The sequence below is a fragment of the Oculina patagonica genome, chromosome 14 (assembly GCF_052425735.1).
Source record: "Oculina patagonica isolate OP01 chromosome 14, crgOcupat, whole genome shotgun sequence".
Taxonomy (NCBI): domain Eukaryota; kingdom Metazoa; phylum Cnidaria; class Anthozoa; order Scleractinia; family Oculinidae; genus Oculina; species Oculina patagonica.
The window spans coordinates 621,696-644,963 of NC_135771.1; the positions used below are offsets into that span (position 1 = coordinate 621,696).

General features: G+C 38.5%; 1 protein-coding gene across 1 annotated transcript in view; it reads left to right on the plus strand.

The window, feature by feature from the left end:
- LOC144637395 (uncharacterized) overlaps window positions 1–23,268 on the plus strand; it is a 58,858-nt gene that overhangs the window by 12,804 nt on the left and 22,786 nt on the right. The window contains 10 exon segments of the mRNA XM_078496460.1: window positions 733–1,061; window positions 1,869–2,007; window positions 2,221–2,546; window positions 3,010–3,148; window positions 3,688–4,013; window positions 4,349–4,487; window positions 5,131–5,456; window positions 5,928–6,066; window positions 6,425–6,759; window positions 7,238–7,376. Of these exon segments, the coding sequence (XP_078352586.1) occupies window positions 733–1,061; window positions 1,869–2,007; window positions 2,221–2,546; window positions 3,010–3,148; window positions 3,688–4,013; window positions 4,349–4,487; window positions 5,131–5,456; window positions 5,928–6,066; window positions 6,425–6,759; window positions 7,238–7,376 (2,337 nt within the window).

Below are 23,268 nucleotides of genomic sequence, written 5' to 3' on the forward strand. Positions count from 1 at the left end.
TTGAAAAGCGAAGTTCATCACTGTATGTCTCTTCTGTCATAACTCGTTTTAAAAGCTGTCTAAATCGAACACTGGTCACTATACAACAGGGCTTTCTCCAGAATAAAAACGGATGCAGGCGAATCCTCGTGATTCGTCACTCTTTATCTCAGATAAGACGGCTAATAAACATCAATGGACTAACTCTCTGTCGCTCATGGGACAGAAACAAAACCTGCAGATCATATCCCGTCATACTTGTCATCTCACCGCAGATATAGACAAATCTGCATCTTTCAGACAAACTAAGGTCTTAGTAAATAAAAAAAGATGGTAAATTTTAAGCTTGGTTATAAATAATGAAGATGAAATTTTCAACATGACACGAGCATGGGACAAAGAAAAAATCTGAGTCCCTGACGGGAATCGAACCCATGGCCTTTCTCGCTACCGATTCGGCACTCTAACCAACTGAGCTACGAGAAACTCGTGGTGAGCTGGGCCATTTACTAGGTTTGATATGTGACACGCGTCTGTATATTGCTTGGATCAGCAATGTGGAAATCATCAAGTTTGTAGTAAATAATAAAGATGGTAAATTAGTTCGATTCCCGTCGGGGACTCAGATTTTTTCCTTGTCCCATGCTCTTGTCATGTTGAAAATTTCATCTGCAAACTAAGGTCATTCTCTTAAAACTATTTCACGGAACTCTGTTCCTCTGACATATTTACATTTTATTTTAACTAATCCAGGATGCGCTGGACCGCTTGGTATGGAAGATGGAGCAATCACAGATGCACAAATAACCGCGTCTTCACAAAAAGATGGCAACCACTCAGCAGTTCAAGCCAGGTTGAATTTTAAAGGAGATGAAACCAAGGCTGGAGGCTGGTCAGCTCTTAGAAATGATCTTAATCAATACCTCCAGGTGGATTTTGGTAGCTACACCCGAGTGACTCGTGTAGCGACTCAAGGAAGGAATGGGTACGACCAGTGGGTGACCAAGTACAAACTGCAGTACAGTGATGATAATGAAATGATCTTCCAGTTTTACAAGCAACCTGGTGATAAAGTGGCGAAGGTATGTCGGCAATAGCTTCTCAGCAGCTAACTTAGTCTGTAACACAATATAACGAAACCTTTATGAAGAACAAACTTTTTATGAACATCCCAAGTGTCAATACTTGAGTCTTCTGTGCGAAATGGAATGGATGTCTTCAATACAAGATCAAATTTTGGCTTTGTTTCATCACATCATAGAGCTTCCCCTAAGAGCGTCTTCGAGTGGGAAATTGGGAGATTGGGGACTACATACGGTATGCTGACCCAATATTTGCCACATCTTATGTGACGAGTCGTACACATGAGCAATTTTTCGTTTGTGGAAAATTTTTATTTGACACATAAAAGCTAACATGCAAGCTTCTGAGCAAATATATTTGTCACATAAAAATTGGCCGATTTTCCTCTTTAACACGAGCTAATAATAACTGTCACAAAAACTGCCACATAAAAAATTGCTCGTGTAAACTATCCTAAAAACGTATTTGCTGAGCTAAATTCAAGGACGAACACATTCCATTCAGGCAACGAATAAGGTTTCAGTTCCAAACGATCACGAATTTCAACAGAGATAGAGACTGTTCCATCGAAGACCTTTTACGTGTACACTTTTTGAACGTGTTGTCATAAATACAGTTATATCCACGATCTATGTCAAGAAGTAACACGGCATCAGCTGTGGGCATTTGAAATAAACACGTTTGGTTGTACCAAATAAGGCAATTTAAGCTTACAATTAAAGGAAGACTTCTCTGTTGTAGAGTCTCCCCTGGAATCCCAGTCCTACACGTTTTGAAATGTTCTCAATGGTTTATGTTATGTGTAGGTGTTTGCTGGAAATCAAGACAGTAATACCATTGTACGGAACAATCTAAGCCCGCCAATCACAGCACTCTACATCCGGATAAGACCAGTAAACTGGCACAATCACATATCAATGAGGATAGAGATCTACGGTTGTCCAGGTATTTTGTGGTACTTTTTTCGACTGTTGTTGTCATAAACCAAAATCTGCCAAAATGTGGTCCACTTCTGATGTTTCTGTATCAGCAGCAAGAAGTGAGGATTTGAATGCAATGGTTCTTAAGCGAGGTCACTTGATAAATAAGCGCGAATAGGCCTCATTTTATGAACTTTTATATGAAACCTGCATTTTGATTATGATTCCTTCAATGTAGCTTGCATAGGACCTCTTGGCATGGAAAGCAAGGCAATCTCAAATGCTCAGATAAGCGCTTCTTCACAACTGGACGACAACCACTCTGCAAGACAGGCCAGGTTGCATTTCACAGTTAGTGGATACATGCGTGGAGGTTGGTCAGCTCTCAGAAATAATCTCAACCAATGGCTTCAGGTGGATCTTGCTAGTTACACCCGAGTGACACGTATAGCAACTCAAGGAAGGAATGCATACAACGAGTGGGTGACTAAATACAGGTTGCAGTACAGTGATGACGGAGTCACCTTATATTTGTACAAGGAAGCAGCTAACAGCTCAGCTAAGGTACAGTCGCTTTTAAGGACTTCAATAACCTGATTGGTCAAGAGACTGCAGCGGCAAACTGCAGACAGAACAACAAACGGGAGACACTGAGAAACCAACCGCCAAAAACGGAAAGGAAAATCGTAACACATAACTGATCACAAAAGCCCGACGCAAAACAGAAGGTAAAAACGGGACGCAAAACAAAACAGAAGGTCAAGACAACAAACCATGAAACGCAAAACAGCGGAACATAAAAACAGAACGTAAAACGGATTGTAAAGTGCAACGTAAAGATGGAACGAAAAAACGGACGGAGTGCAAGGGAACGAAAAATACTCAGTTATTGTTTGAAAACACTATTTGATTCTTTTTATTGCACCTCACAAAAGAAAAACTGCTTACAAACAACTACTAAGATACTGACACCTTCCCTGCAAAAGATACGCTGACTTAGTTGCATGACTAACAATATTATATTTAGGTTTTTGATGGAAATCAAGACAGTGACACTGTGGTGTACAATAAATTGATTCCGCCAATCACAGCACGTTACATTCGGCTATTGCCAGTGGAATGGAACAATCACATTTCGATGAGGGTAGAGCTTTACGGTTGTCCAGGTATTTATAATAATTTAGCAAATAAATTTGTCTGCACACCTTTTCTCGGAAAATGGAAAATGAAGCCCTGACCAAACGAAAGCAATGAGTTGTCAAGATTTTAAACACTCTCCGTTTGGCGTGGAACTCTCAAGTTCTCTGCACTGATTTTTTTTTATTGAGAGTCGTCGAGAGATTTCTCTCTTTTGGCCCACGCTCGTTAAGAGTTAGAGAACTCTATTGCACCTTTCGTCCGTTAACTATGATCAACGCTCAGTCTCCGCAGCTTTTGAGATATAATGGGAAGCACGCGCTGTATTTGATCTGTCCTTTTGCTCACAGAGGTGGACAGTACTGCGAATGAAAAAAACTTCATTTGAATGAATGAAAAGAACTTCATGTGAACGATTAACCCATTATTTGCAGTCAAATATTTGCAGGTTAATTACGCAGTGGACTCTAGACCCATAAAAGAAAAGATAAATGCAAATTGAATTGTAACATGTATTAACAACTTAACAGCGTTTACATAACAAGTATATTGTTTTCAATTAATTTAGGTTGCATTTCCCCTCTTGGTATGGAGAATGACGCAATCTCAGATACACAAATAAGCGCCTCTTCTCAACTGGATAACACTCATTCCGCGAAGCAGGCGAGGCTGCACTCCAAAGCAGATGGACGCAAGTGGGGAAGTTGGTCAGCTCTCAGAAATGATCTTAACCAATGGCTTCAGGTTGATCTTCGAAGTTACACGCGCGTGTCACGTGTAGCGACTCAGGGGAGGAATGGGTACAATGAGTGGGTGACCAAATACAAATTGCAGTACAGTGATGATGGAGATAGCTTTCACTTTTTGGAGGAGCCAGGCAATAATGCTGCTAAGGTATACTCATTAGTTATCAACATTATAATGATGATGATGATGATGATGATGATAATGATGATATGACTAGTAGGGCACCTCTTCCATATTTATGCGGAGTTACTATTTTAAATGTACCACTTGGAAAAATAAATTAACTGGATTGAAATCGTTAAGACAAATTCCATTAACATGTTAAAGATTTCGCAAACGTAATAGCGCGAAAAGTGGTATTCCACTTTTGAGAAGCCAGGCGAAGTGATATTTTCGACAGGTGCATAGTGGACGGACCTTTGTTTGTTTATGTTACTCTTACGCAGACGTTATTGAGAAACTTGTTGGTATGCTATGTTTAGGTATTTATTGGAAGTCAGGACGCCGACACAGTTGCATACAACACACTGAACCCGCCAATCACAACACGTTATATTCGACTAAGTCCTGTTGAGTGGCACAGTCACATATCAATGAGGATAGAAATCTATGGATGTCCAGGTATTCGTAATGATGAATTATCTAACACAAAATGACTCCTCTTAGTGGCAAACATTAACAAATCCTTCAAAACAGAGCGAGGCAACTTTGGCGAATTGGCTAAGACGTATAATGTGTCTAGACAGATTTGTATTATCTCATCAAGTGGAACGTTGTTGAACAGCGAACTTACATCAAAAGAGCACATAAAATCGTTGTTGTAGTTGTAGGTCTTATCAACCAGTTTACAGTCAAGGACTCTTTTAGTTTTGCTGAATGGGCCAAGACTGACGACCACAACAACGATTTTATGTGCTCTTTTGATGTAAGTTCGCTGTTCACCAACGTTCCACTTGATGAGACAAGACAAATCTGTCTAAACAAATTATACGCCTTAGCTATTCCGCCAAAGTTGCCTCGCTCTGTTGTGATGAATTATCTATTTATGTTGTCAAGGGTATCCAATATTTCGAAAAACGCCCCATTTTTAAGTTATTAAAAAGATCATTTCAGTCGCGACGAGTTTATTGCAGTATATCCATATGATATGGCTCTTCAGTCTGCAATATACTAACTAAGCAAGTGAACCTAAGATATAGAGCACGGTACTTTGCCAAAAGCCTTCTCCCGCACAAAATTCACTTTTCTCGTTGATCAAACTCAGGTTGCATAGCACCTCTTGGAATGGCCTTTGGAGCAATCTCCGATGACCAAATCAGCGCGTCTTCACAACAAGATGGCAACCATACCGCAATACAGGCCAGATTACATTTTAAGGGCGATGGATCCAAGGCTGGAGGCTGGTCAGCTCTCAGAAATGATCTCAATCAATGGCTTCAAGTGGATTTTGGTAGTTACACCCGAGTGACACGTGTGGCGACTCAAGGGAGCTATGCATATGACCAGTGGGTGACCAAATACAGATTGCAGTACAGTAATGACGGAATGACTTTCCAGGTTTACAAACAGCCAGGAGAGGCATCAACGAAGGTATACACATTGGTATTATTCTATCAAGGCTGATGTTCTATCGATTTTGTTGCCACATTTTCGAAGACGTATTCCAGCAGTCTCTACGGGTTCTTATTCTCATGGCCAATCACAAAACGTCATCATGTTGTTAAGCAACTTCACTGATCAAGTTATACTTAGTGAATTCACGAAGGCAGAACACCATGGCCAAGAAGAGAAAGTTGCTTATCATCCAGAGTATATAATAAATCTACGACCCTACAATTCTCGTCGGTAGATAACAACAGGGCATATCTATAAATCAGTGTCATATTGTATATGCTGTGGTTGTTTATAGTCCTGACTGCACTCTTATCTTTGTTTCCTGTGGTTTTTATTTCGACAATCTGCATGCAACAGTTATCTGCAAATCACAATTCATTTCATTTGTTCAAAAATGTCAAACGCCCAGCTACTATTTTGCTTGCTTTTCTCTTTTTAATTTACAAGGTGTTTAATGGCAATCAAGACAGTGATAGTGTTGTGTACAATAAACTGAGCCCACCAATCACGACACGCTTCATCCGACTAACGCCGGTAGACTGGCATAATCACATATCGATAAGGATAGAAATCTACGGTTGTCCAGGTATTTTACAAGTGATGTATTCTGATGGAATTGTGAACCAATAAGTTTGATATCCACTACTTATTTTCTTTAGCATCGCCAGCCACAAAAGGCCACGTCGTGTATCACTGTTCATTGTCGAACAGCTCATTGTTATGCAAAGACGTCGTATTGCATTAAATTTTGATAATTTCTTTATTTGTCGAGAAAAGAAAAGAGACAAAAAAGGTACCGTTGAACAGTTTACATTTTGTTTACGTGCGCTGGCTTATTGATCATTTGATATTATAACCTCCCCCTTCCCTTGAAAAGATGTAATTCCTACGAGTTTTCATAGAGCTTTGACTCTACATAATTCCTGCTACTAAACCAAATTCAGGTTGTGAAGCACCTCTTGGAATGGATAGTGGAGCAATCTCTGATGCTCAAATAACTGCTTCTTCACAATGGGATGACAATCATGCTGCAAGGCAGGCTAGATTGCATTTTAAAAAAGTTGAAAGGCAAAGCTGGAAGGCTGGAAGTTGGTCAGCTCGTAAAAATGACCTGAATCAATGGCTTCAGGTGGATCTTGGTGGGTATACGATAGTAACACGTGTAGCGACTCAGGGAAGGAATGAGTACAACCAGTGGGTGAACCAATACAGGTTGCAGTACGGTGATGATGGAGTCACTTTTCAGTTTTACAAGGAACCACGGAGCGGTTCACCTAAGGTGGGTCTGTGTAATCCTTATCGCAAAGTTATGGGCCAACGTTGTGGGGGGTAATAAATCTGACCAGTCACTACGAATGCAAATAACGAAACAGGATAATGAAAAACAACAGACAAAATAAATCATGAGACCAGTGGCGTGCGTTGGAAAAAAACGTTACGCTTGTTCCTGATTGGCAAAAAAAGCCCACCTCCTCCACCCGCGCAATGCAAGTTTACTCAGATAAGTAGGAATATCTTGCACTTCTTTTTGTCTAACCAAGGGAAAAAAACTCACTTTTAACATTCAATCAAAATCCGATTTCTGTGTAATGAAATGTAAACTTTTGTTGTTACTGGTGTCCATGTTCAATCAGCAGTTTCAATCTTTTATGGGAATGTCCCTCACTTTATAGTCTTTTAGGCAAAATTTAAATATACAGTGGCCTTAATATGTTGCCAGTCTAAGGTCCTCCGTTTTCTATAATTATTTTAATTAGGATTTCCTTGGAAATGAAGACAGTGACACCATTATATACAACAAAATAGGCCCGCCAATCACAGCGCGATACATCAGACTAAGACCAGTAGGGTGGAACAGACACATATCCATGAGGATGGAAATCTATGGCTGTCCAGGTAATTTTTAGGCAGGCATAAACGCTTTAGATGGCTGCGACTATGTATAGTCTGCGTTCGAGCCTAGTGATCCATAAGGCAGGATCTTATCCCAGTCTCCGTAACATATAGCGACTAGGAGTATTTCTACCTCCCACTGGATGGGGTGCTTGTCCATCGCAAGATTAACCCCAGTATTTAATTTAATTTGCTGGTACCCATTTATGCACATGGGTGGAGAGAGACACTGTGAGTAACATGTCTTGCCGAGGAACACAATATAGCTTTGTATTGTTTGTACTCGAGCGTAATAATAAGTTACATCCCTTCAGCTAATGTTTATTGGTCAAGTATGCTTTATGTAAAGATAAATAGACGCTGAGATAGCTTCAAAATCCAGTTGAAAAAAATTTTTTTTTCCTTTTTAAAATTTCCGTTTTTTTATAACATTTTAAAACGAGTTTCAATTCAAGTCAATGTAAAAAAAATAAGGTGTTATGTCCTGTACTAACTGTATAAATAACTTTTCATTAAGCCTTAAGTGTATAAATAATTTTTTCTTCTTTAACAACGTCAGGTTGCATAGCACCACTTGGTATGGAGAGTAAAGCAATCGCGGATGCTCAAATAACCGCCTCGTCGCAACTGGATAGCACACATTCTCCAAGGCAGGCAAGGTTGCACTTACGAGCAGATGGAAGCGAAGGTGGAGGCTGGTCAGCTCTTAGCATGGACTTTGATCAATGGCTTCAGGTTGATCTTGGTAGTTATACCACAGTGACACGTGTGGCGACTCAGGGGAGAAATGGACGCGACCAGTGGGTGACCAAATACAGGATACAATATAGTTATGCTGGAATTACTTTTAAGTTTTACAGAAGAGCAGAAAACAGTTCAGCAAAGGTATACTCTTACTGCCAACTTAGCATGGAAATTTGATAAATTATTTAACAAACGGATTACAATACCAAGTTTTCTCTAAGCAAAAACGACAATGAAACTATGGCGAGTTGACTTTTTGCTGAAAGAAAACAAGGGCCAGTACAAGAGATAGTGTGTTCTGAAACAAGAATGGAGAATCGCCTGTTCTATGAAGGGCAATGCTTGTCTAGTGCGCTATTTTCCCTCAAAGATAATGGCTTTTTCTTCTTAAATTCGAGTATAAAAAAATATTTTTTATTTTTTTTTAAGTATGGGGTATTTATTTGTTATTGCCATATAAGCCAGTGGCTTAGTATTCGAAAATTTATATTTTGAATGTCACACAGACCAGGCATTATGCCCGAAAAGTACTGAACAAAACTTTCAATAAATCTTTTTTATCAATATTCTACGTTTAATAGAAAACCCACTGTGTTATGCAAAAAAAACCACACGCTCTCTTTAAGACTGACAGACGGGGATGATACTTGAATTACTTGTTTGACCACTAAATGCTCACTTGATGTTTCTCTTTTTTCAGGTGTTTGATGCAAATAAAGACAGCGATAGTGTTGTATTCAATAAACTGAGTCAACCAATCACTGCACGTTATATTCGGTTATTACCGATTGAGTGGCACAACCACATATCAATGAGAATAGAAATATACGGATGCCCGGGTAAATTTACTTTCCAATGGTTTTTCCTTAGTTTATTAGCTTTTATTTTACTACATAGGTGAATCCATTTTCAGCGGGATTATTATTATTTTTTTCAAATAATCACTCGAAAATAGAAATCAATTAGAAATTTTCCAAAACGGAAAAGAGCACGTCCCAACTAGCACAAAACTTTCGATTGTACAATTGAAAGAAAAAAAAAAGAAAAGAGGAAAAGGTAGCTATAGGAGACAACAGTCTCAAATCACTAAACGAAGGAACAAGTTATGATTGCGTTCAAGAGAACCATCATTTGTCGTTTCTTGGTCACATGGCTATGACTAGAAGCAAAGCCTTATACAGGATCCGGGAAACATGATATTTGTCTTTTCCTTGCTCGACCATCTTAGGTTGTATCGCGCCTCTTGGAATGGAAAGTGGATCCCTCGCTAACACCCAGATAACCGCATCTTCAGTGTTGGATGGCACCACCACTCCGGGACAGGCCAGATTGCATTTCAAAGCAGATGGAAACAAGGCTGGGGGCTGGTCAGCTCTAGATAATGATCTTAACCAATGGCTTCAGGTGGATCTTGGTAGTTACACGAAAGTGTCACGTGTTGCGACTCAGGGGAGGAATGGGTACGACCAGTGGGTGACTAAGTACCGTCTACAGTACAGCAATGACGGAGTGAAGTTTCAGGTGTACAGGGAACCTGGAGCTAGCTTACCAAAGGTGCCTTCATGGTTTTTAGTGTCATTTCTACGTTCAGCGTTTTGAAATGCATGGCGTAATGTAAAAAATCCAAGTATAAACGTATTTTAACCCTTTCAACAAGCGTAAGACCGTATTTAAGGGCGTTTTGGTTTTCAAGCCAAGACAATTTATGAACAATAAAACAAATGTTGATTTGTAGTTAACAAAAAATTAAATTGCAATTGTAGTTACATCTCAGCTCACTGAACTACCATTCAGTTAGATTTTACTACAATTATTCTTTATTAATTGTTTTTTCGTGGGAATGTGAGACTCTATGTTTACGTTTATCCCTAGACATTTAATGTCCGATTAACGATTTGAAACGAGCACTCTCTCTTATACTGAAGCCACCTCTAAAGCTCATAAAAAGAGCTCCCCCCCCCCCCACACACACACACACACACACACACCTGTTCTGTTAAGGCTCCCCTTCCCCGACTCCTAAAGAAAGAAGTTACACCCCCTTCCCAAACCGTTATGGGCTTTGAAGGACATTTGCAAAATTTTTAAGGTAATCTTATGACTTCGATCTTAGTCATCTATAATATAGTTCCTTTGCATTTTGTGAAATAACAAATTACTTTTTTCCATCGTGTTTAGGTGTTTAATGGAAATCAAAACAGTGATACCGTTGTTTACAGCGTTTTGAGCCTGCCAATCACAGCACGATTTGTTCGGTTAATACCAGTAGAGTGGCACAATCACATATCAATGAGAATAGAGATCTACGGTTGTCCAGGTACTCTTCAGTTAAAGGGTCAAAATGTCTGCCAAATAAGTGACAAGTTGACTCTAGGGAAGCTATATATATGGTCAAAATGTATATAACGTTATCTGTCATCCGTACATAACAGATATCCTGTGATATACGTAGGTTGCGAAGGTTCGTCCCACTTCTTGTAAAGCGCTGCATAATTTTCTATTTGCAAAATGTGTTTCGTTGAAAATTTGTTGAATAATAAAACAATTATCCTGCTCGATCTTGCGGAATATCGTCTGATTTTAGCCGACGAGGCCGTAGGAGTTAAACATCAAGTGAACACCCAGGTTAATCGAGGTTTTATAGCATACGAAACGTTAAGTGTTTAAAATCTACGTCATGTTTGTCAAGGCAGCGTGTCTTTTATTTTTACTGAAGTTAACGTGGCCTTAGCATAAAGAGTGTCAAAGATTTGCTTGGGGCAGATAATAAGAAACGCAAAAGGTTGCTTATGCGAATATTAACACATTTGTAACGATTGGAATACGTTTTTAAATAAACACTTCATGCCTTGTCTTCTTTCTTCGCCGGGCAAAAGGTTGTGCCGCAGCACTTGGCGTGGAAAACGAAGGAATTACTGATGACCAGATAACCTCCTCATCACAACTGGATGATTCTCATGCCGCACAAGAGGCAAGGCTGAACTTTAAGGCGGATGGCAGTAAGCGAGGAGGTTGGGCGGCTCAAATCAATGACTTTAACCAATGGTTACAAGTGGAGCTTGGTTCTTTGAAACGTGTTACGCGTGTGGCAAGTCAGGGGAGGAATGGGAAGGACCAATGGGTGACCAGATACAGGTTACAGTACGGCGATGACGGAGAATCGTTCCAGTTTTACAAGGAGGCAATGAACAGTTCGGCGAAGGTATGCCCGCTGTAGAGGGTTCTTTCAGCAATTCGTGTTAGTAACATCTTTGACCTAGAATATTCTGCATATGTTTGGTGTACCACGTGAAAATAGGACTTATCGACTTTTCCCATTTAAAGAAAGAGGGAATAAAGGAAGAGGGGCAAAGAATTACAGTCTTGTACGAATAAGGAAGGGAAGGGGAAATTTACTCTCTTTGTGTCTAATGTTTTTCGAGACAATTGGGACCAAGGTCCTCTGGGTCCCTCCCCTCGCTCTTGCTGTAAAAGGTTGTATATAATTTAATTTATAGAAAGTCTTCAATTCGTAGATCTGTCAATCCCAACTGAATAATAGTTTCCAGTCTACTGTTTAATCAACTTTCTCTCGTTGTCAGGTATTTTATGGAAACCAAGACAGTGACACCGTTGTATACAACATTTTAAGCCCACCAATCACAGCACGTTATATTCGACTGAAGCCTGTTGAGTGGCATAATCATATATCAATGAGGGTAGAATTCTACGGTTGCTTTGGTACAGTATTATATTAGGATATTTATGATTCGTATTTAGAATGGTAAAAATCCACTTCTTTATCTTATCTTTTTTCACTCGCCCCTTTTTATCCTCAGGTTGTTTTGAAGATCAATACAAATTTGAATGTCCCTTATATTGGTGAAAGTCAGAATAGCAAGAGATTTGAAAGAACTAATCAAAGACAACATCTGCAAACCACTATCGGACTACAGCAGTTCCCAGACCACCCAAAATACGTTTTTGCCTTATTTATTCTCGCCTACAATACCCCAGTTACAAATGGACCAGAACTATGAGATCAAATAACCACAGAAAAGGTTACTACTTCCCCGAAAGTAAGCTCTCTAGGTTTTTACTTACATAAAACTTCCGATAAGCCCCTCCGAAAATAAGTCAGTGGGTTTATATTGAGATTTAGTTCTTAGAAAATACTATAGTTTCATCCTCCTGCCGTACATTTTTTTTATGTTACTACAGTGTTTTCAGACACTTTGATGAACTTGAACTTGTTTTATGTTTCACATCTTTAGGCTTAGCGAGTGCGCGCCTAAACTTCTTCAGACATAACTTCCCTTTCCAACTGACGCAGCTGAATTTCTTGCGGCAATAAACGTCTCTGACTGATAAATGATTAGCTCACCAGAAAAACCTTTGGACTAAAAAAATCTTATGGTTAAAGCGGAATTTTTTTATTACTGGCTGTAAGATCGCAAAACCTAACTGTTAACCGATTATTTAAACTAATTTTATTTATTTTAAGCGCCTACTGTTGCCCCAACCTCACCCAAGCCGGAAATGACGACAACGAAAAATAACTCAGCTGAAAGTGTGCCAACAGTCGATGTTAGACCGGAAGCGAATCGAGGTGCCAAAAAGGCGGGAAAAGGTAACCTTAACGTTAAGTTGTGTGTTTACCCTTTCTTCCTTAGGCAAATCTTTTACATTTCACCTCCATAAGCATATTAAGACATCTTTTCAATCTACAAAATTATCTTTAAATAGATGGAAACGTCAAAAGTAATGGAAAAGAACACCAAAGAGGTGATAATATATCAAGAGACAAAGATGGTTAAAATTCGTTCTAGCTTAAAAAACTCGTGCAGCATATTTCAAAATTCGTAAGCTGTTACACCGATAGTGTTTTTATTTACTCTGGAGTTTATTGACAAGTGTTTGTCAACTCTTGACAGGTGTTAACGTTCCTGCTGTTGTCGTGCCTGTGGTGATATGCATTCTGATAGCAGTCTTGCTATTGGTTGGATTCTTTTTCTGGAAAAGGTGAGCCTGAATATGCGTTGGGATGGGACAGCTGGTGGGGAGAGAAGGGGAGGGCAATTCCAAGGTCGAGCAGACTTCTCCGTTCACACCAAATAAACATATCTTGACAGACAACGTTGAAAAAAAACCAATTCCAGTGAATTTCGTTGAAATGAAGTGTGTGGTTTACTCTTGCTCAGACAATTCGTTTTTGTCTTCACACAGGAGAAGATCTGAAAGGGACCAGAACATAAAACCTGTCGTTTACAAGAGGTCAGTAAAAATACGTTAGCTTTCCCCGTGATTGTAGAGGTAAACATTTAAATATGATACCTTCTAACGTTGCCTATTAAAACCCTGTCATTTAATTAGTAAGATGAACATATCCAACGAATTCAGAGGTGCAGGAGGGGCGATTCTTGCTTGAAAGGGCGGAGTGAGGGTGGACATTTCTTACTGTCAGGGAGAGGGGGGAAGTATCGCCTTATATTTTCTAAGGTATATGTTGGGTTGGGGGAGGGGTACAGGATGAATAAATGTTTCCGGGTCTTGTGGTTCACATATCCGATACTTTAAAACGCCTGCTTTCTCAACGTGAAAAGAAAACCAAATTTTCCAACTCCCCTTGAACATCAATGCATATGGGATACCAGTCATAACATGTTATGAACTTCTTATGAGTCTAGCTAACATTCCCTTCTAGTCCTTCCACAATGCACCTTTTTTTTGTTTTATTATGTTATGAATTTTTTTCTTTTTATTGTTTGTATGTCTTTAAGGTTAAATACTGTGTACTGAAAATGGATTAAATTTAATGAACTAATTTCGTATCAACACATCTTACAAACTCGCAGCCTCATCTGTGTTGACATGTTCTCTCTATAGTTCTCAACTTGGGCATGTTTTAGTTTGTTGTGTGTGGTTGAAGCGTGAGGCACGTGCATTCGTAAAAAGCTACTCTTATTGTGACTTTCAGGTTATTATAAGCTTTTTTAAACTTTCCAGCCTTCCAAAGGAACATTTGGCAATTTTAAACCGTTTTCCTAAGAAAAAGTTGTTTTATGTTTAGTTTTTTGAAATTGATATGTTAATATATTTAATTTCCAGGGCAACCAATGAATTATCCACAGCAGAGGAGAACTTGTGCGATGATGACCGGTAAATATCTTAAAACACATGTGCTATATAACAATCAAACAGCGGGACACCACCTCACATAAACACTACGTTAATAGCTGTAAAATAGGTGAACAGTCAAGATGGCTGACAAGTGAAAATGTGTTTATACCTCGTGCAAAGTCACGTGACATACATCAGCATATAAAGACTAGCAAGGGGAAGGAGAGTCTAAAATGACACATTGATATCGCAATATTTTTCGTAAGGGGACGTGATTTCGGCCTCGTGATCTTGACCTTACGTATTACATTAACAGTACAGGCAGACTCCAACCATAAGAAGCGCGACACTTAAAACAAGGTTACCCAGAACATTTACGTTATTAATGTATTCCTTTCTTGCTTTCCTACAGGGACGATGTGTTGCTGTGCCAAGAAACCTAAGAGCAGAAAGTTCTGACTCCTTGATCATGATAACCACATTTCAGTAAAAAAAAGTGTAACATGAAATTAATAAAAAAAAAATGCTTGGTACTACTACTGCTGATTATCCCGAACAAAAGGCTGAATCTCGATACGTCCTCTGTTCAAAGAAGCTATCATCAGTGTTAGTCATTGTTCTGATGTACAAAAGTGAAGGAAACCTTACAAAATAGTTTTGTGAACTAGAAAAACTCTAAAGAAGAAGAAAAACCAGCAAGAAACCAGATGGTTACGATGTCGAAAATTAAGATGAATTGCCAATAAAAAACTTAACAATATTGGCCTATGTTTTTTTTTTAATTGCACCATTCGTGACGTATCTCCATTAAGCCAACAATAGCGGGTAATTTGTTATTGAAATGTGTGTTGAAAGCAATCTGCTGGTGTAATATTGTCTTGCCTGTGTACTCTACTATACCGTTTTTGCTATGCTTCAGGGAGTGTTTTCTCTGTTAAACCTCACAGTTTACTAAAAGTTATTGCAACCACTAGCTGCAATATCATTTAAAGTTAGTCATTTTATTAAATAAATGAGAGTAAATCACAAAGGACGTTTAACGCTGTCGTTGATTTTTAAATGTAAAAGAATAAAAGTAAAATGATCATCCGCGTTAAAAGTATAGTCTTGAAGTTCCGAATGAAGTGTACTTTGTGTCCAGAAACAGAAGATATGAGTTTACCTTTTCTAAAATATCTGCCAATGATAATATGTCATAGCCACTTCGGGCTTAAGCAGTAGGATGAGATGTGCCTTTGTCGTGTTATGTTTGTGTGTCATTTCTTAGCCTCACTTACTGCGACTAGTGGACCCTCTAATAACGTTGCATGAATGACTAGCTTAAACCTATACCTTGTTTTTGAGATTGAAGGTATCATTTAATTTTCGTATTGGGAAACATCAGCTGCTGATCACCCGGGACGGATTTTTTAACATTTTGAGTCATTTGAGTGTTGCTTTTCAAAAAAATATCTTCCAAGAAAAAAAGATTTCTAACAGAAATTCAAACATATATATGCGCAATAATGAGAGGTGTTCAATCAATAGATTGCGATGATTTCTGAAAATCCTGCGGAACAAAAGTGAACATTTTTTGGCTTTTTCCGGTCGTTTTACCGGATGCCTTCACTGTACTTTCCCGGTGCACCACCTCAGCTGAATAACAGCTACAAAAAATTTCGGGAAAAATCAAAGACCGCGTAAAAGTACTTTGTCCTTAATAATACTGAGCTATCATGTAACTGCATAATAAGAACTGTTAATAATTTGTTCGTCTTGATTTAGCCTGCATTCAGCTGGTTGATCCACTTTCAAAACACAGACAGAGCAGAAACACTGTGGATTATTTCAATATCAAAGGAAGCACTCAAACGTCCGGTATGAAAAAATCCTCTTGGCGAGTGTCCATTATGGAGTTATCAAGAACTTAAAACGTTGTGACCTCAGCTGTCATGTCACGTCATCAAGTGACTTGGTCCAGACTATCTAGTCTATCAGTAAATAACATTGACACGACGCAGACACCTTTTCAGTTGCTTCTTCCTTTGCGGAAGATTTTGTTCATTTAGCTTTACGGCGGCGTATTCAAAGAGGCGATGGTGCTGCTGCTTTGGCAAGCTGTAAGCCTGCTTACCCTGATCTATAGAATATTGCCAGGTAAGAGCATGCACCGCGGTATCCTTCTCAAATTTTTCTGTCTTGAAATAGGCCCTATCACGGTTTTCGACGCCTTCTTGACGAGTAGGCAAAAAGGGTAAAAATTACAGTGTTTGTTTGGGAATCCGACAGCAAATATCTTTTACAAATATTGAATTCTGGACAACTCATTAATTGTAAAGTTAAGATACTAGGCAAAAGTTTTTATTTACCTAGTTTTTGTTTTATGACATGAAACCTCTTAGTGGATAACAAAGACCAAGTTTTAACTCTTTAAGGTAGATGGAAGTGTAAAATATTTCTTTCAGGTTGTAAAGAAAAAAGTAAGAGTTTGTTAACCCAGGATCTGCCTTAATATGAAACACAACATGGATATGACTTTTATAGAATGTGACTACAATTTATTGTCATGACTGACAATAAAAGTGTTATTGTTTTAAAAGAAAATCTGTAGTGGGTTAACCCTGGGTACCAGAGGAAGGCCGAAGCCTGTTGCGACGAGTAGTGGCGAACCGCGCAAGAAAAACCTCTAGCACCCACGGTATAGGGTTTTGCAGAGTTGCAAAAAGACATTCCCAGATCTTTACGTGTGGAGAAAATGGAGAGGAACTGGGTACAATCTGGGTTTAATTAAGAAAAACCCTATAATTGACATTAAGGGGGACTTTGTAATTAACTGCACTTTTTTTTTTTTTTTTTTTTTTCAGTTTTAAGACACATTACACTACTTACACAAAAGCGCTATTTACAATACAACATGTTACATTACTCTAATTACGGTACTCTACTTACAATATAGTATTTAAACTTATTACACCTAATGCTTATAATTACACTTTTCAGTTTACACCACACAGTGACACATATAGACAATGCAAAAACCCAATTAAATTATCTTACAAAAATTAACGAAAACAACTTAATAGTGTGTCAAATATTTAAGCTTAATAAAACCAACGGACATTCCATTTCTTTCCTTTAATTAAAGTTAATTTAAGATTACAACAGAAGTTCCCATCTTGTGTTAAAATCGCGAAGCTTTCGGTTCCTTATTGCAATTATCTTTTCGACCTCTTGCTTAACTTCGACTTTGTGCAGGAACAATCTCAACTTTGGAGAGGTCTTATTTTTTCTACACTCCCAAATAGTTATCTTACCAAGAATTATCAAATAATTTAATAAATCTTTTCTCTTAAGAAAGCCAATTATAATGTATTTTAAAGACAAAGATAAATTTTCGCCCCTAATATCACACCACCAGACTGCGAATCTATTCCAGAAGACCCGCACAAAGGAGCAGTGAAAGAAGAGGTGGTACAAATCTTCCGTATTGGTTCCACAAAAAGAACACTTGTAGAATCGCTTAAACCTATTTTAAATAATTTATCATTCGTAAACAAAATGAAATTCCACAATCTATATTGGAATGACCAAACATACGTTTCGCTTGCAACTTGATATGGAATAGAAAAAGCTTCTTGAGGATTTGAGCGATTAAAATCAGCTATCAATTTTTTAAAGCTATTCGGAGTTTTCGCTTAGTTGATATCATCATGGAATAGAATTGTTTGCACTTTACCGTATATGCATTAAAAACTTTAGCATTATATTCGAAATTCATAGGATCGAAGTTGCCTGTAAGGATATTGCAAGAACTTTTGGATTTCATGTTTGTGATAGAAGACCTCAAAGCTGTCCATGTCAGAAAATTAGTGTTAAGACCTTTTTGTTTAAATGTCTCAAAAGAGCGTACATTATCCACATTGAACTGTAAATCATCCAAAAAGAGAAGATTTCTAACACAAATTAAAGCATATATATGCGCAAAAACGAGAGGTGTTCAATCAATACATTACAACGATCCCGGCTGAAAAAAAAAAAACAGTTAAAGGAAACCGAAGGAACAAATGTGAACAAAATCTTATTATTTATTTATTTTTTCAGTTGTGTTTTACCGGATGTCTTCTGTTTCCCGGTTTTGTTTTAGGCGGCCCGGCGGGCTCAATAACAGCTAAAATTTTAGAAAAATGAAAGATCACGTATCTACTTAAACAAAAAATGACCGGAAAAAGGAAAAAATACGGGCCCCGCCTTCATCGGTAAAATACTACAATAAACTGTGCCAAAGTAAATGCATCATGTTCTTCTGATGTGTCTTTCCTAGATATACACTGCTTTACTTATACTGTACTAAGCTATAATGTACAGTGCATTTTAAGTACTGTGAATAATTTGTCCAGCCTGATTTAGTCTGCATTCAGCTGGTTGATCCACAGACGGAGAGCAGAAATAGTTGCTTTCAAGATCAAAGGAAGTCCTTATGCGTCCGGTATGAGAAGTTCCTCTTGGCGAGTGTCCATTATGCCCGGACCTGATTATGGAGTTATCACGCACGTTTTACCTCAGCTGTCATGTCACGTCATCAAGTGATTTGGTCCAGACTATCTAGTCTATCAGTATATAACATTTACTCGACGCAGATACAATTTAAGTTGCTTCCTCCTTTGAGGAAGATTTTGTTCATTTAGCTTCACGGAGGCGTCTTCAAAGAGGCGATGGTGCTGCTGCTATGGAAAGCTGTAAGCCTGCTTAGCCTGCTTTATGCTTTAGAATTGCCAGGTAAGTCTGCACCGCGTTATTCTTCCCAAACAGTATTATTTTGTGAATAGAATAAAAATAACCTTTAACCTTCCAAAATATATGCTTTACTTAAAAATCCTTATCGCAAATTGACTTTCTACCTCAGAATTCGAAAGAGAGAAATAAGGGGGAAAAAAGAAGATACATGCAGCCTGCAGATTTCCAAACCAAAACGTGGAAATTCTAAAAATACAATGATCCTCTAATCCATGACTAAACCGCGCAAAATGGCGCGCACTTTTTAGACTACGAGAGACGCATGCAACGTTTCACAACGAGTGATATGGGATCATATAAGCGAATTGTTCGATTTAAGTTCCTTTTTTAGAATTGAAAAAGCGAGCGTTTTAACATTAGCATTAAGCTTATGCGCGCATTCAAAGAAATAGATGGCATGACCCAATTTGACGCAATGAATCGCGAAATTCTAAATTCTAAACCTAAACACCCGGATCTTGAAAACGCAATGAAAAAATAACGCCAACGTTTTTCGTATTGATGATCAGACGGTGAGTTAACAGCTCCGTTCGGTTTCAAGTTTAATATATAGCTCTAACTTTTTTACGGGATGGAGGTTTTACCTTTATGCCGAACCCTCCTCCTTTATCCGGGCCTTGGACCGGCAAACCAGGCGGAGTTACAATGTTATGCAGCAAATCTTAATTCCGGGCCATTCTTAAAATAAAATAGTTTGTACTCATTCTTTTTTATTATTAAAGGCCTAGGATAGCCCTGTGAAATCCTTGTATTTTATTTTTTCCTATTTATGTATTATTTAAAGTATTTATTTATTTATTTATTTATTTATACAGCTATTTATTATTATTTTCTTGTATTGTTTTTTAATACAATGCAGAGTAATAAAATGGTTCTACCAAGTGCTCATCTTAATTAAAATTAATTTTTATCGCTATTCCTTCATTTAGTATGCAATGGATGTAACGAAACTCTGCATGCAGACAGAGGCGGCTTCCACTCTCCCAACTATCCACAAAAGTACCCGGATAATCAGTACTGTTCCTGGAGGATCACGGTTAGTCCATCTCATCAAGTGTACTTGATGTTCACCAGCTTCAGTTTACAAGCTGATAACAACACGGACAGTGTTTATATGTACGATGGAGACGACGAGAGAGGGGAGGTTTTGGGAGTGTTTTACGGCGGTCACCCTCCCCCTAAGGAAGGAATATATTCCTCGTCAAACAGCTTGCTTGTGATATTCAAGTCAGATAAGAAGAACTCTTACCCTGGTTTCCAGGCGATTTACCATTCTGTTAATTGTTCTGGTAAGTAGTCTTAATGCATAGTCTTTTAAGTTTAATTTAACTATAACTTTTTGTAACTATATTTTTAAGTCAATAGCGTTAGATAAAGCTTGACAATAGACAATAATCTCGAGGAAATAAAATTCTTAATACGCATTCGCGAAAAGAGAGAAAGAATACGAAAGAGAAAAATTAAACTAAACAACGGTCTGCCTGGGACAGGGCCTTGAGTAGTGCTGACACGTCTTCTTGAAGATTCTTTCAACGCACAATTCTGATTGGCTCTATTACAACCAATCAGAATTGTGCTTTGAATGACAGTGTTTAATTCAATTGCGTCCACATCATCTAGTCCATTTGTAATTGTAATTTGTAATGTAGCCTGCGTGGCTGGCGTCTGAAGGGGAGGGAGAAGGGAAGTTCGAGCGCGAAGCGCGAGCGAGGGAGAGCGCGAAGCGGAGGGAGAAGGGAAGTTCGAGCGCGAAGCGCAAGCGAGGGAGAGCGCGAAGCGCGATCGTTTGGGATCGCGGGGGTGGGGGTAGGGGGAAAGGAGACGCGTTACCCTTTCCAATCCCAAACGATCGCGCTTCGCGCTCGAACTTCCCTGCTCCCTCCCCTTTGAACGTCGGCCACGCAGGCTATTTGTAATGCTGAAGTAAAGTAGTGACGTATTTACAGTGCTGCGCGCTGTCCATTGCCATTTGGCAAAGTTTTTGGTCCATTTTTGACAGCTTTTTGACAACTCTCTGGTAACTTCTGTTTAAATTGACCAATCAAAATTAGTGCAAGAAGTAATGGAGGTGGAGATGATTTTCATTTGCCAGCGAACGTGTAACTTGAGAACTCCGCCTCTAATAATAATAATAATAATAATAATAATAATAATCATTTGTATAGCGCCCTTTCCATACGTTCAAGGGCGCTTGAACGTATGCGGCCTCTCATAGTTCTTTTACTTTGATTGAAACGAAATCCATCAGAAAATTCTGCGTAGTCTGGAGAATGTGAACCAAGACGGCGAATTTGTCATATTTCTTAATTTAAAATTAATGATGCTCTTACATATTCAGCTAGAGATTAGTTCTGACACCACGAACGCACTAAATAAATTAGGATAGTTGCGAGATTCTAAAAAAATATAAATTCATTTTTCAGTCGACGTTGTCGTCAGTAACGCCGTCATGGTTTCGTAAGGTCCCTAATGCTAATCATTTTGGCGATACGGCCTCCTACAAATTTAAATTTCGTACAACACAGGAGTAACGTTTCCGTTCTTCAAGTAAAGAGAGACTTCATATTTTCGTCCAAAATATTAATCGGGCCACAAACAAACAAAACGAGTGTCTGATAAGAGTACATTTAATAGGTATCCTTTTTTGTTTCTTGCAGCGTCCTTTCTAAACATTTATATGCGAAGTGAAGGTTGCAATGATCCAGGACTGTCAGTTGGGGGATGTGGTTTTGCTTTCATCATCGTGAATGGAAAAGATCATTCGCTTCATAAGAGGGGTCATAATGTAGTCATTGTTGATGCTCAAACAGGCAAGTAAAGTTGTGCTTTGCTGTGCAGATTTTTTTGGCTTATGGTGATAATTAAACCGTGTGTGACCCGGTATGTGTAATGCCTTGAATGGCAGATCTGGGATATCGGTACTCAGGATTGACGGAATCGGCGGCGGTATAAAGATGTAATGTCCATGTGACCATTACATCTAGGGCCATGTGTTAAGGTTGTATTGTATTTTCGCAACCCTTTCCTCCGCAAAGGCTCCCTGGGTGGGTGGGAGACGATGTAGCGTTCCCCGCGCGCTTTCTTTTCCCTTATTCCCAACCTACGAACTTTTAGCGGTCAAGGCAGCACGAAAGAGAAAAGGAAGAGTTTTTCCAACAAATCGAGGTTTGGTGTACTAATGTTTGTTATTTGGACATATAGGAGCAGTGCTGGGGTCACAAAGTTTTGACACCTTTTTAGATAGCTCTGCTGGTGAAAAGTTACGAGACTATCTTAACGCCATAAATGGAAAGTAAGTATCTTTTTGTTGTTGCTGTTATAGTCATTTTTGTTTCTTGGCAAATTGAACGAAATCGTTCATTGTGTTCTAAAGGCAACGGTTTAGGTGTAAATAAACAAAAAATGTATATATATATATATATATAACAGTGATTTTCTACTCAGTATCGTTTCATATGGGCTTTAATACAGGTCTGTTTCGTAGACCAACAAAGAGTTGATCCACTCATCAGTTAAATTCCATATACACTGTCGCATCGCTAGGGTTTATATACATCAATGGTGTGATCGTTACAAAATTCAAACTTAAAAAACAATAGTAATATACATTTGTAAGCTTATGATTGGTCCTTGAGGACGCGATTGAATTTAAGAAGAAATTTTCGCTTGTGCCTGCAAGTTGATACAAGCTCATTACGTTTGTTAAGAGTTGCCATGTCCGGTTTATATAAAATGTAGAATTTCTCGGTATTACATAGATTACATCGTTTGGAAAGATTAGAGTAAGATTTGGCCTTGGCTAGAATTTTCCAGTGTATATGGAATTTAACTGATGAGTGGATCAACTCTTTGTTGGTCTACGAAACAGACCTGTATTAAAGCCCATATGAAACGATACTGAGTAGAAAATCACTGTTATTACCGCTCCTTCATTGTTGAGCACTATTCTGGATTTATCAGTGTGAAACCCACCTGAAGTTATATATATATATATATATCTTTTATAAAACTGACCTTCTCTTTAAAGGAAGTAAGTAGAGTACCAATAAAGGCATGTTATTTACGTTGTTGCTGTATTTGAATTTCTTGGCATTTTTCTTTAAAAGAAAATAGAGCAAATTATATTGGTATCGATTACTGTTTTGGCTTTGTGTTTAAAGATAATAGCTAGTTTGGGCGTTAACAGATCGAAATTAAAATTCTAAAACACTGACTTTTTGTTTACCACAGTAAAATCGTCCTTGTTGCCACACAAGACGAGGCGTCAATGTACGCATCA